The sequence below is a fragment of the Pseudopipra pipra genome, chromosome 10, assembly GCF_036250125.1.
Source record: "Pseudopipra pipra isolate bDixPip1 chromosome 10, bDixPip1.hap1, whole genome shotgun sequence".
Lineage (NCBI taxonomy): Eukaryota > Metazoa > Chordata > Aves > Passeriformes > Pipridae > Pseudopipra > Pseudopipra pipra.
The window spans coordinates 22,728,210-22,740,980 of NC_087558.1; the positions used below are offsets into that span (position 1 = coordinate 22,728,210).

General features: G+C 42.9%; 2 protein-coding genes across 11 annotated transcripts in view; both read left to right on the forward strand.

Moving 5' to 3' along the window:
* SNORC (secondary ossification center associated regulator of chondrocyte maturation) overlaps positions 1-12,771 on the forward strand; it is a 97,733-nt gene that overhangs the window by 32,766 nt on the left and 52,196 nt on the right. The gene's annotated exons all lie outside the window — the stretch shown is intronic.
* GIGYF2 (GRB10 interacting GYF protein 2) overlaps positions 1-12,771 on the forward strand; it is a 74,417-nt gene that overhangs the window by 20,562 nt on the left and 41,084 nt on the right. For 7 of the 10 annotated variants that reach the window (XM_064666698.1, XM_064666701.1, XM_064666705.1 and 4 more), the window contains 3 exons: positions 851-995; positions 7,793-7,904; positions 8,468-8,508. In XM_064666698.1, the coding sequence (XP_064522768.1) occupies positions 851-995; positions 7,793-7,904; positions 8,468-8,508 (298 nt within the window). The remainder of the gene's footprint in view (positions 1-850; positions 996-7,792; positions 7,905-8,467; positions 8,509-12,771) is intronic. The other 3 variants (XM_064666704.1, XM_064666706.1, XM_064666707.1) reach the window with 2 other exon arrangements.

Below are 12,771 nucleotides of genomic sequence, written 5' to 3' on the forward strand. Positions count from 1 at the left end.
CATAGTAATTCAGATGAGTTTGATGTAAGCACTTGCCTGCTTTAAGTGTAACAGCTGTTTGGAGTCCTTTGCATTCTAATTATTTAAAACTGGCAGTCAGAAAGTGTGTGTGAATCCAGGTTTGCTTGCTAATGTTTCTGAACTTGCTCCTGAATCTTTTGGCCCAGTTTTCCAACTATTTGTGTTCAGAGAATGGGGCCAGAGTTGGTTATAATTATCCATTCTTTATTGAAATAGCTTTTTCTTTAGCAATTAATATGGAAATAAAATTGAATTTTACTGGTGTTTATTGCCTTATTAAAAGGAGTATCACTTGGATTTCAGAAGTCTTAAGTACACTTAGTTTTCCCCAAAGCTTATTACTCCTGTGATATATTTAGAGAGGGGGGAAGAAAGGCTTATTTCTGCAGAGAATATTGGTAAATGTAACTTTATCCAAGTTCTGTTACTCTTTACATATTTCTGCTTTGCCAAAGAATGAAGTTTAGAATTGCCATTAATTCATGGTGTCAGGTGTAGGCAAGTCTCTTTTTGGAGCAGAATGTCTGTGTTTCAGTCTGTGTTCCAATTAAGTAATGGGAACATCATCTGCCAAAGGAGTAGGTGCTCCACTGCTGCCTTTAGAGCACAGAAATGTCAAGTGAGTAACTCAGGAGCACTGATGTCCACACATCCTTTCAGAGACTGAAATTCCTGTGCCTGTGGGATCCTTTTCCTTACTGGTGTTGGTCCTATGGGCTTGTGCTGAACACGGGGAAAGCAAAGCTGGCGTTGGGCTGAGTTTAGGCTAACGATAAGTGTTTGTGGTTTCAGTGTGTGTGACTGACCCTGCCCTGCCCTGTCTCCACAGAGGAATTTCTCGATGTCTGTAAACAGTGCTGCCGTCCTGCGGCTGACGGGACGCGGAGGAGGAACGGTGGTGGGGGCTCCTCGAGGTCGAAGTTCCTCTCGAGGTCGAGGTGAGCTGCCAGTGGGATGTGCTGCGCTGTACACAGGTGATCCAGGCTAAAGCTGAGCTTGGCTAGAGCTGGCTTGTCTCATGCCCGGTGTCTTTTCCCTTAAAGCTTTGAAACCTTCCCAGTAAGGTGGTGGTAGAGCCTTCGTGTGCTCAGGGGTGGTTCTGCACACCTCAGTGCACATCTGGGACCTGTGGTACATGTGCTACAGGCCTTTGTCAGGGTGGTGGGTGGGGAGAGCCAAAGGGAAAGGTGGTTTTCATAGATTCATAGAATTGATTGGGTTGGAAAAGACCTCCGAGATCATCGAGTCCAACCCTTGGTCCAAATCCAGTCCATTTACTAGATCATGGCACTCAGGGCCACGTCCAATCTGCAGTTAAAAATCTCCAGGGATGGTGAATCCACCACCTCTCTGGGCAGCCCATTCCAATGCCTAATTACTCTCTCTGTAAAGAATTTTCTCCTGATATCCAACTTAAATTTCCCCTGGCAGAGCTTAAGCCCGTGCCCCCTTGTCCTATTGCTGAGTGCCTGAGAGAAGAGACCAACCCCCACCTGGCTTTGAGGTGGAATATGAAATAGTTTGGTTCAGAATTGTTGGAAATAACTTTATTAAAGTTATAAAACCAATTTATAAGGAAAGGGGAGAAAAATGCACAAATATGTTTACAATGTCAAGGTTGTAGTAGATGGTGTTCAGTATTCTGAAAAATCATCTTCATTTGTTAACATCCTGAGCATAAACAGGAGAAGGTTAATGGGAAGACATAATTGAATTTGGGAGAAATTTGAGTCTTGCCAGTTTTAGTGCCTTGCTGTAGTTGATGTCTCATCCAGGATCACTTCAAACATGTGCTAATGAATTGAGAAAATGTCCTCAAGCCATATTCCCTAGTTTAAACCAAATTGGTAAATCCTGGGTTTATCTTATCTCTTTCGATGTGCATACTTTTGTGAACACTTTTTTTGGGGCTTTATATATAAATATGATGGGTTGCATTTATAATAGTAAGAAGCTAATAACTTGGAAATATCATCAGGAGTAATTAATCTTTTAACCTCTGTCTTTGCAGGTGCTTAGGTGAGGTTTCTCTTAGAGCCCTTTCTAATTTAATTCTGAATGTCCTTAACTGGTGATATTTTAAATAACAACTTCCATACATAATTAAATGCTTGACCAGAATTTTGCTCTGACTTAATGTGTTCTCTCATTTCTGTTCTCCTTCCTTAATGCTCCTTTCTTTTTTAGCTTACATCTTTCAGATACTTGTAGGTTGTCTGTCCTCTTGTGGTTGCTTCCCAGCAAAGACATATGAATTTAAACTTTTATTAGACTGGATTTTCCCTGTTGCTTCCCCTTCTTTATTTATCATTGTATTTGCACAAGTGCTCAGTGTTTAATTTAAAAAAGTGTGTGCATTTACATAAATGTGGGGTGACATTCTTACTTATATGTACCTTGTTATATTTCTGTTCCTCGTGTGGAAGTTGTTGCTTTTTGCTGTGTGTATTGCTCCCATCTGTTTCATTTTGCTAAGAATATGTGTATTAGCTATTTTTTAGGTGCATCAGGGCTTAATTGTGCAAATTAAATGAATGCTGCTTAAAATGTGGTGATTTGAGGTCCTCCCACCGCTAGTGTGCTCTCTAGTTTGAATAGCAAGATCCCTTGACTGTTTCTAACTTTGCAAACCCTTTATTTTGTTTTCTTTTGTCAGATTTCCCTCTGTTTCCTTGCTGCACCGTTAACAGTGAATGCCATCCTTCTGCAGTGAGCAGTGGGTTGCTTTTTAATTACCCCCACTAGTTTCGGTGAGGTGGCAGGGTTAAATGTGGCAGAATATGGCTTCTAATCCAGAGATTCTGTTATCGAATCTATTTGTATGCATGACAGTTTTGTTTGGCAGTAAACTTTGATTCCTTACATATGAGTGGACAGAACTTAAAATCTATGCAGTATTAAGATGTTTGAAAGCTGCTGCCTGTATTCCTGGTTTTTCATAGTTCATTTTTAAGATGTGTTAAGAAACACTAGCAAGAACTTTGCAAAGTTTCAATCTTTTTCACTTTTTTTTTTAGTTTCATCCTCATCTAATCTTTTAATTTGTTTGAATTGTTATATGCTGTGCTTGTTGGGCTGCTCTGCCGTTCTTCTGCTAAGCTGTAAAAGATAATTTCCCCAGTAAATGTCCTCAGCTGCCTCAGCTTTCCTTGATCCTGGGTGCTGCTCGTTTCTTCCCCTCTTCCCCTTCCCTTCCCATGAGCAATTAGTCTTGGGCTCAAGGCATAATGAGTCTTCCCAAAGTTTCTGTATCTCAGCAAAGAAATTAAAAGTTTCTGCCAGGACAAAACTGTACAATTTTCATAATTATACACGTCATGTTCTTGTAATTAAGGACTTTATCTTCAGAGTTATTTATTAAAAGCTCAGTCTCGGATTGTTGACAAATGACTTAGACACATTACTTGCAAGGAGCAGGCTTTAAATGCAGTTCTGTTTTTTCAAGTTACAGTGAAAAGAACTTGGAATTCCTCTGGAGTTTGTTCACTAAATGAACTGCTTCACTTGCCGGTTGGAAAACGTTTTTGTTGCAGTGCAGAATTGCCTGGGTTTAAAAGGTTATCTGGTGTTTTTCGTGGACATTATTACATCGTTGTGTGCAACAAAGCTGCTGCCGATCAGCGTGGGCTTCAGTCTCCCCAAAACCAGATTGCTGTCTGGAAGGGACTTCCCAGCAACTGGGGAGCAGAATTTGCATGTCGGATTAGGTTTGTTAATTAAGTTCCCTTGCTGAGACACAAATCACAGAATTGTGTTCCAGCGTTTGGGAGCGGGAGAGGCAATCTGTGACACATTGGCAAAGGGAAGAACTGCTGGTAAAGGAGGGTTATTGTTAGAATTCTAAATGGGATTCACTTCCCAGGATTTGAAATTACAGCGGAACAGTGAATATTCACACCAGCTCTTACTGACAACCATTGCGTTTAGATGATGTGAAAACGATCACTATGTGAAAGCTGCTTTGATTTTTTTGTTTAAAAAAAATGAAGTTGTAGTCTCTAAAGAAACCAAGTACTTGCACGTGACTCTTTCCTAATTGACTTGTTTTCCTGGGAGCTCCCTGTGGTGTGCAGTTAAGCCCTGTGCTTTGTGCTGGGGGACTGGAATGTCAACATTCATGAATAAGAGCCTCAGATGAGGAGAGATTTAAATGGTCCCTGGAACGGGCTTGTAAGCTCACAGACACCTTGTTTTGTAGCTGTTCTCCTTGTCGGTTAATACTCTTATGAAGGGTCCTTTGCTTCCTATTCCAAGTCTTTCCCCTCCCACCCTCTTTGCTCTTTGTAATCTGCCTCTGCTGCTGTTGGGAGGTGTGTAAATGGTGTGAAAGTGGAATGTTGTCATACCTAAACAGCAGTAGTTGAACTACAGTTATTCAACCTTTCCCACACTGTATTATGGCTGTGATTGTTGACCCCAAACTCCAGTTATGCTATAATTTGAACAATTTGCTTGTTGTATTTTTAGGGAGGTGGTTTTTTTTTTGTAATGACAGTTAGAGTGACAGTCTGTGCTGCATCCTGCCCTCTTGTTTGTATCTTATATTTTTACTTAAATTCAAGCTTCTCTATTTTTCAAGTTAGAGAGTTTGGGCTGTTACTACAGTATCCAGTGGAATGATGGCCTCATTCCGAGGTTTTTAAGAATTGAAATACAAATGACACAGTTGCTCCACTCAGTTCTTAAATGGAAGGGTTTATTGACATCTCTTAACTGTGCATTCAGTACTTTGTGCAACATCTACACTTAGAAAGTCTGCTGCTCACGTGCCAGGCATTTTTTTTTTTCTTCAGAAGTGGCATTCAGTTTAAAGTAAGCCAAGAAGTGCAGAACCAGAATGTCAGTGCTTCTCTGTGCATTTTTATCCCCCCTGCAAGTGTTTTCCAAGCATTCTGTTAGCACTGTTAGCTGTGTCCTAGGGGGCACTTTCAGCTCAGACCCATCTGGGGAACACTTGCTGAGTAACTGCCTTTGCACAGGTTTTTTTTGACTGGCTGCTGCTCTTCTGTACCTGGTGGGGTGTGTTTGGTGCTTCCCAGGCAGGGTGTGCTGGGTGTCTGTGGGCACTGCAGAGGGGCCCTGGGGCAGTGCAGGGGGTGGTGGCACAGCCAGGGCACAGGTGGCCTCAGCAGAGCCTGCCCAGTGCTGTGGGGTGTCACTGCAGCTGGGAGCCCAGTCCTGTGCCCCATGGGCAGCCACCAACTGAATGGCTGGGATCACTTGGTGGGCATTTTGCAAGGTTATTGTGTCACTGAGACCATTTTGGTGGCTGAGCACAACTGAAATACTGATGAACCGTGACATGGGGGTGGTTAGTGAGGGGAGGTTTCTCAGGCTGTTGTTTCATGTATTTTTAAAGCAGCCACAAGCCATGCTGCTCTTAAGAAGCTGGTTCTGTTCTTGCTCTTATACAGGACTCTTGCTTTATTTGCTGCTGAAAACTCCCATATGACCGGGTCTGGCCCTGCTGGTGTGTGGTGTCAGCAGTCAGTGTGCACTCCTGCCTGCTCACACTCACTGTGAAAACCAGAGAAGGACAACCTGTTTTGTTCCTGTTGAAAAAGTGTATGCAGCTTTCCACCTCTGCTACCTCAGAGGCAGGAGATGAGTCAGTGCCTTTGTTCTGTGTTGACTCTGTGAATTGTTTTTGCTTTACTATCTCTTGCTAGAGGAAGGAAGAGTAGTGAAGAAACTAGGCTGAGGTTGCTATTGCATGAGATGCTGGAGCTGTCCTGGGCTGTATTTGTGAAGCATAACAGCTTGGAGTCCTCTTCCAGGATTTTAGGGGATCCACGATACCTTCACTGGATAAACTTTGTGCTTCTTGATGCTGTTTCACATCTTTCTCTTTCTTGCATTCGCAGCTTGTTTTGCACTCATGACTGTGGTCAACCTTGTGGTATCAGACTTGCCACAGTGAAGGTATTTGTGTTTCTAGTACAGTTGTAGCTCTAACACTAATCTCTCCTCTTTTGCCTCGGGTGCTCAGTCAGCTCCTGTGCCTCCCCCTGAGTGTGTGCAAGAACAGCTACACTGAATCTGGCAGGGGCTGCTCAGCTCCGTGGGCTCCATAGTCTGGAAACAGCCAAAAGAAGGCCCCTTGGCCAGAGAATAAGGGCTGAGTAAAAATGCAGAGGTGAAGAGGCTCAGCTTCCAGATGTTTGCATCCCAGTGTATTTCCAGATGTGGCCTCTGTGTTTCTTTTTTCCCAGTTTGCCCAGTCTGTCTGAGCTGAAGCACAGCCAGACTCCTCTGGTGAGGAAGGACCATCTCTGTGATGGGATCTGCCACTCAGCAGCTTTGGGGCTACAACAGGACAGTCTTGTCCAAAGAAGATATTTGAATTTTTCCTTGTACACCCTGCAGCCTGTTCTGCCCGATACAAAGTCAGCTGTGTATTTAAAGAGCCCAGCTGGATTATCTGTGGATCACTTTTTTCTTTTTCTCTGCCAGGAAAGCAACTTTTATTTTCCCCCACGAGATTTGGTATAGAACAGTAGAGAAACTGTTGCACCTGCCTTGATTATTTCCATTTTTTAGAGCCTCATTTCATGCCTTGGTGCATCCATTTGTCTTCAGATTTTACATGTAGAGGCTTTTTATTATCACTTTCTTCAGAAGACTCCCAGGACTGCAGTCCATTCTCAAGGTGTTAGTTTCCTGTTTGGTCATTCTGTCTTGTTCCTCTGGATCCCTGGGCAGGTTTGCACCTCGTGCTTCAAGTTGATTTTTATCCTTGAAGTCAGGAAAAGAGAAGTATGAAAGGATTGATGTTTGAGATACTTTCAGGGCCAAGAATTCCTGTTATCAGGTGCTTTTTAGGTCCTAGAACTTGACTATAGAGACTGGGTATGTGCGTGTAGGAAAGGCATTGTCCTGACAAACAGCTGATTGATGTTTCACTTGTTTGTCTTCCATGAGATCCTTGACAAGGTAATTTAGCCGGTGTAAAGCAGCGTTTATCTTTTGTAGATCTGGAGCCTTCCCCCCAGCCATTAATCTGACGGTGCTGGGAGCTGTCTTTAAGGTCTGGGGATGTGTGTGGGTGTTGTTTTTCTGTTGTGTGGGGTTTTTTTTACCCAAACACCCCATGCCTTCTCAAACACTGAAGATGTGCTTTGGGATGCTTTGCTTGAGGACATGTGTGTAACTTTTTGGCTGGAGGCTTGGTACGTGGTAGCTGTCTGTGGAGAATCATTTATTGAAAAAGTGAGTGGGATGATTTTTAAGCTGTGGCTAATGGGGTTCCTCATTCTGCCCTGCCTGTACCCATCCTGTGATCCTTCTTTTCTCCCCACTGCTCCTGGCAATCACTGGAACCCACTGGTGTGAGGCTTCCTTCTCCTTTATGACCCCTCAGAGCAGTAAGAGGAGTATCTCTGCAGAGCAGTGCCTTTACACTGGGGTTTGCTGGGAAAAGGAGTCTGTTTTCTGAGTGTGAAGTACACATGTGCAGTGTGGATGTTGTGTGAATAATGCATCCTTTCTTGGTGATTTCTGTTGGGTAAGTATCTGTTTTCTGTGTTCTTCTGCGTGGTATTTATTTTAGAATTGTTTGCCTGTTCTGTCTTGTCTTGCACTTCTTGATAAGAATTTTTACACAAGACTCTTGTCTTCGGTCTTTGTTCCTTTTTCCCTTTGCCCCAGGTAATTTCACTGGGGCTTAAGTCTGCAAGATTAGTTCACAGGGACACCAGGAAAGGGAAACCTACCTGATTCTTTCAAGTTCTATTATTATTTATACAAACACTTGTGTTTTTTGTCTTTTCAGGCAGAGGCCGAGGAGAAAGCGGTTTCTACCAAAGAAGTTTTGATGAAGTGGAGGGTGGATTTGGGCGAGGAGGGGGCAGGGAAATGCACAGATCACAGAGTTGGGAGGAAAGGTAACAGAACTCTAGCCCTTAAAGTTTTTTACACACCTCTGTTCAGCTTCCATTTGTGCCTTTTGACTTCATAAAAACACTTTAGGAAGGGTGATTAGTTGTATCTGTGAGTGGAGTGTCTGAATTTCTGAGATGGGGTACACAGTAATGTTTCTAGAGGCTCAGGAGCAAGTAAAAGAGCATTTTTGCAAAGACTTTTTCTGCTGAGTTCCTGGGAAGAAGGAACTACGTTAAGAAAACGTAAATTATGACAGTTGCAGTGGAAATGATGGGTGAAACTGTGGATTGCTGAAGGATTCGCTTCAGTTTTAGTCTTGATGTTGCTGACAGCATTTAGGGGCACATTTCAAAACATACCCAGTTGCCAAAGGCTGTGTGTATTAGTGTTCCTGAAAATTTCACTTGTCACTTGGACCTCTAAAGATACTGTCCCTCAAGCTCTGATTTTAAGAAAGTCCCCTCCAAAAAAAAACAAAAAACAACCAAAGCCAAACAAGACCCATACCTAAAATGAGTGGAGCAGTTCCAAAACCTTATTTGAAACTTCTATTCTGCCTTTCTAGGGGAGACAGACGCTTTGAAAAACCAGGGCGAAAAGATCCAGGTATGGTTTTGTTACTGTGTGGGCAGAAAGTGGGAGGGAGGAGCAGGGTGTGTTTGGGGAAGGGATCTGTACATACATAAACCTTTCTTATTGCTCCAAGTATACTGTTGATACAAGATTCATGATGCTGTGCCAGGTTATCTTAAGTGTGCTCTCAAAGTGCTGGTTCTCCTATTTTGTGTTGTTTTCACTATTGGACATTTGAATGTTGTAGATAAGAAAAATCTGCAGTGAGTAGGTTCTGTTTGTTCAGTGAAGATGAAGTCTACAGCTGGAACTAAACTCCTGTACCCCTGGGAAAGGGGCTGTGCTGGTGAACAGATGTGCTGTGACAACAGCCCTTTTCAGGGCAGCTTTGAAACGTGCCTGGTGTGGGCTGTCTTGGCACCCAGGACTCGTTGACCTTGTGAACAGTTAATTTTTCTGAATGCTTGCCAGCTGAGGGAGATCCCGGCAGCAAGGCTCCCGTGCTGGTGGTTTTACTGGGTATCAAGATAGTGTAAGTCATCACATGAACCTCCTGTTCATTCAGGTTATCACCTGGTCCCCTGTCTGCTGTTCCTCTCCTCTCCTGTTTCTGAAAGGCTTCACATGGGCCATGTTCAGGCAGAATGCTGGATCCTTAACTGTGGCCCTGTGCTTCTGTTTGAACGTTCAGCTTGAGTTGGAGTGGGTCTGTCATCTTGGGGCTGGAACACAGACATTTGGGTAAAACCTGTGTTTGGAGAGTGGGGAGGACACTGAAGGAGACTGTGGCTCTCTGGTCATGGCAGTGACTTTTGCTTTGTGGGCTCATGCACTGAGTGTTCTCTGGGGGGACTCTGTTCCTTCTCCAGGGATGTTTCCATGAGCATGGAGCTCAGCTGTGCCTGGTGACAGGTTTTGTACAGTAAGAGCTTGTCTGTCTGGGACCCAGAGAATCTCTTGGTCTTGGCTGAAGGCTGAGTCCCTCTTTGGTGAACATACTGATAAAGCACAGATCAGGACAGACAACTGCAGGTTGGATGTAAAGACAGACAATGAAAAGGTGACAGGACTGTATTTTAGTCCTTGCTTAGCTGACAGTATTTTTAGCAAGAGTAACATAAATTGCCATATGAATAATTTTCCAGATGTGCATGGTGGCACATGCCATAGGAGTCTTAAATTATCATCTGTGCTTTCAAAGCCCTCCCAGTCCTGTCTCCATGTAGGAGTTGATGTTCATAGATTTTAAAGAGTGCTTTTATTTTTCTGCTTGTTAAGTTGAATGTTAACACAAAACAAAGATGTTGCGTGTTTTCCTCATTGTTTCCTTTAAAAAGAGGATACTTCCAAAAAATAACTTGAGATTGGTTTGAGGTTGTTCATTTTGAAATGCCAGTAGTGAAACTTTGGACTCTGTATGTGTATATTTAGAGAACTTCTGGGGAAAAAAAAGAAAACAGGAGAAACTAAATACTACTGAGATTTCAGGGCTGCAATTTTTACAGAAGACAAACAGGTGTAAAAGTAGTACCCACCTTCCTGTTCTTGTGATTAAAGTTACAGCACTTCCAGTTCCAGACTATAGAATGTACTACATTTCTGAGAAAGATGGATAAAAATATTGCATGTCAGTATAGGATAAGGTGTATCTCTGTTGAAATGGAGAAGAATTTGCAGTGTGCACCATAACCTTACTGAAGCTTAACCTCTGCCAGAGGTTATCTGCAGCTGGGACAGAGTGGGTCTTGTTTGTAGCAACTCCTAGGAAGCAGGACTGTGGAATGCATCTGCCAGGAACCATTTCCTGGAGGAGATGGTGTCCCTGTGTGATTTGTTGGAAGTTAATTTGGAGGGATGATGTGCTTATTCTTAAGTTAGGAAGCTTTTTGTGGTACCTGATTGCTCCTCTGAAATCTTGTGTTGTGACTAAAGGCTCTAGCTCAGTATGATACAGGAAGGAGCCCTGCAATCTTTCTGGAGTTTTTTTTTGTAAAAATGTTGTTTTCACAACAGTAATTTATGTTTGTGTATTGCTGTGCTAGAGGTTAATGTCCCAATGGGTTGGAAGACCATTTTACTCCCCTCTACCTTCAGAGGGAAATAGGGTGGAGAGCACAGAAATATTAACAAAGTGCTGGTCTGTTTGACTCAAGCCTTGGTTAATTACAAATAGTTTCTGTTCTGTAAAGGCTTTCCAATGACACGATATTTTGAGTGTGAGGAGGGTTACAGATGTGCCACCAGAAGTCCCAGTGAATACAAGCACTGGTGTCCACACTCAGGGAGGGCACTGACATGCAACCTGGAATTCAGGCTGATGTGCTTTAGCAGATGCCTTGGATTCTGGTACTCTGGTTAAACTCCTTAGTTTAGGATTTTATTATCTGATTTTTACTGTGCTTCAGTTTTTCATTGGTCCTTCACAGGGCCTTGGATTAGCCTCAGATTACATAATTTACTGAGTTGCCAACTTTTTCATGTCCTTTGTTGTGGATGATCCCACTACAGAATAAGAGATCAAATATTAAAGTCTTCTGGACATTCATAATGGATGCCAAGGCAAGAACCTCTCCATTAAAAATCATGGGATGAAAAAAGTGATAGACCTTCAACAAAGAATTACTGCTCAAAAATTATCAGTATGCTGTTCTTCAAAATTAATGATTGCTTTTTCAGTGCTCACAGTAGTTTGCAAGGTCACATTTGACTGATTCTCAGCATAGACAGTATCTGTCCCTGGTTTCAGTTTACAAATTGGGGATGCACAAAGTATTTGGGAGTTGCTGTTGCAGATTGTCACAGTTCTGATGGTCTTCACTGAGAACCCAAATGGTTTCTGGAAGGCCCAGGGCATTAGCAAAGAAAATGAGCAAGTTGTTTTCTTGAGCACGTCTGTCTCTGCACAAAAGCTGCTTAATTTTCCGTGCAGCCTCTCCACTAATACCAGCTTAGCAGCTGAGGGGATTTGGTTAGTTACCAGCAGTTACACACTGGTAGTAAATAATTATGTAGATGAAACAGAACTTCTGGCAAGTCAGTTGTGGAGCCTGATTGAGTTCTGTTTAACATGTGGGGTTTGGTTGGGTTAACAAGACTTGAATATAAAATGTGTGTGGAAGTGGCTACAAGAAAAGGGTGCTGGGTTTCTTTGAATTGCACTTGCCCTTGCTCTGCCTGGTTTGTTTTCCTGCCTGCCTCGTGGCAGGAGGTGCATCCGTGAAGGTTGGGCCCCAGTCTGCTCTTGCAGTGCTGAAGCACAGGGTGCTGTGTTGTGGCACCAGAGCCCATCAGCAGTTTTCCTGGGCTCCTCTTCCAGTTTGGGCCATGGCACGTTTCCAGTGCTTTCAGACATCCCTGGTTCACCAGTTCTCTGGAACTGTAAAAGCAATATCAGTGTTTTTTCTACCCCTTGTTCTGCAGCTGTTCTGAAGTAACTACAAAGTTCTTTGTCTGATTTGCTTCCTTAGTATTATTCAGCTTTACATTCCAAAATGAAATATTTGAAGATTGCACGTAGCGTGTACTAAACATATTTTTTTTAAACCAAGTCTGTAAATAGAAAATTATTTTAAAAACAGGGTAACTTTTAAGTATCACATAATTCAGAAACCAAATGAAGCAGCCTGCACTTTGATTAGATGTTAATTGAAGTTAGAAATAGCTTTTTATAGCTTTGGCTCTAAATCATGAGATTATAATCCTGTCCTCTTGGGATTATACATGTGAATTTGAGAACAATTGGTTTGTCTGAGACCAGAGTATGTGATATATGGGAAAAACAGGACCTCACCCAGAATGCTGTCAAACAGAATATTCTCAGTACCTCACCCAGAATGCTGCTCTAAGTGGTTAGTTCAGACTTCACACAGGGGTCTGTTCTATGCTCTTGCACTGGGTCTTAATTTGTAGGACTCTTATCAATGTCTTATATTGGTCGTGAATGTGGAAAAAACACTTGCAAGAAATGCTTAAAAGTTATTGGTAGTGGAAAAGGGACCTTTAAGTGGTATGTGGGCCACCAGCTCAGGAAAGCAGGGATGAAGGCAGGGTAACTTGGTGCTGTGCTGCTCTCTGAGCTCCACAGTCTTCATGAATTCTTGTCCATCAAATGAAATTTGAAAAAGATTTTGAGAGTGTGTGATAACCCAGCTCTGCCTGAGGTCTGCAGTGGGGGAGGCAGTGCTTGAACAGTTTTGGAGTGAGAGCTCAGTTGCAGCAGAAGCACAGCCCTTCTGCCTCATTGCCCTGCCTGTGCAGTGGGGCTGGGGGGCTGCTCCCCATCCCCAGACCCTACAC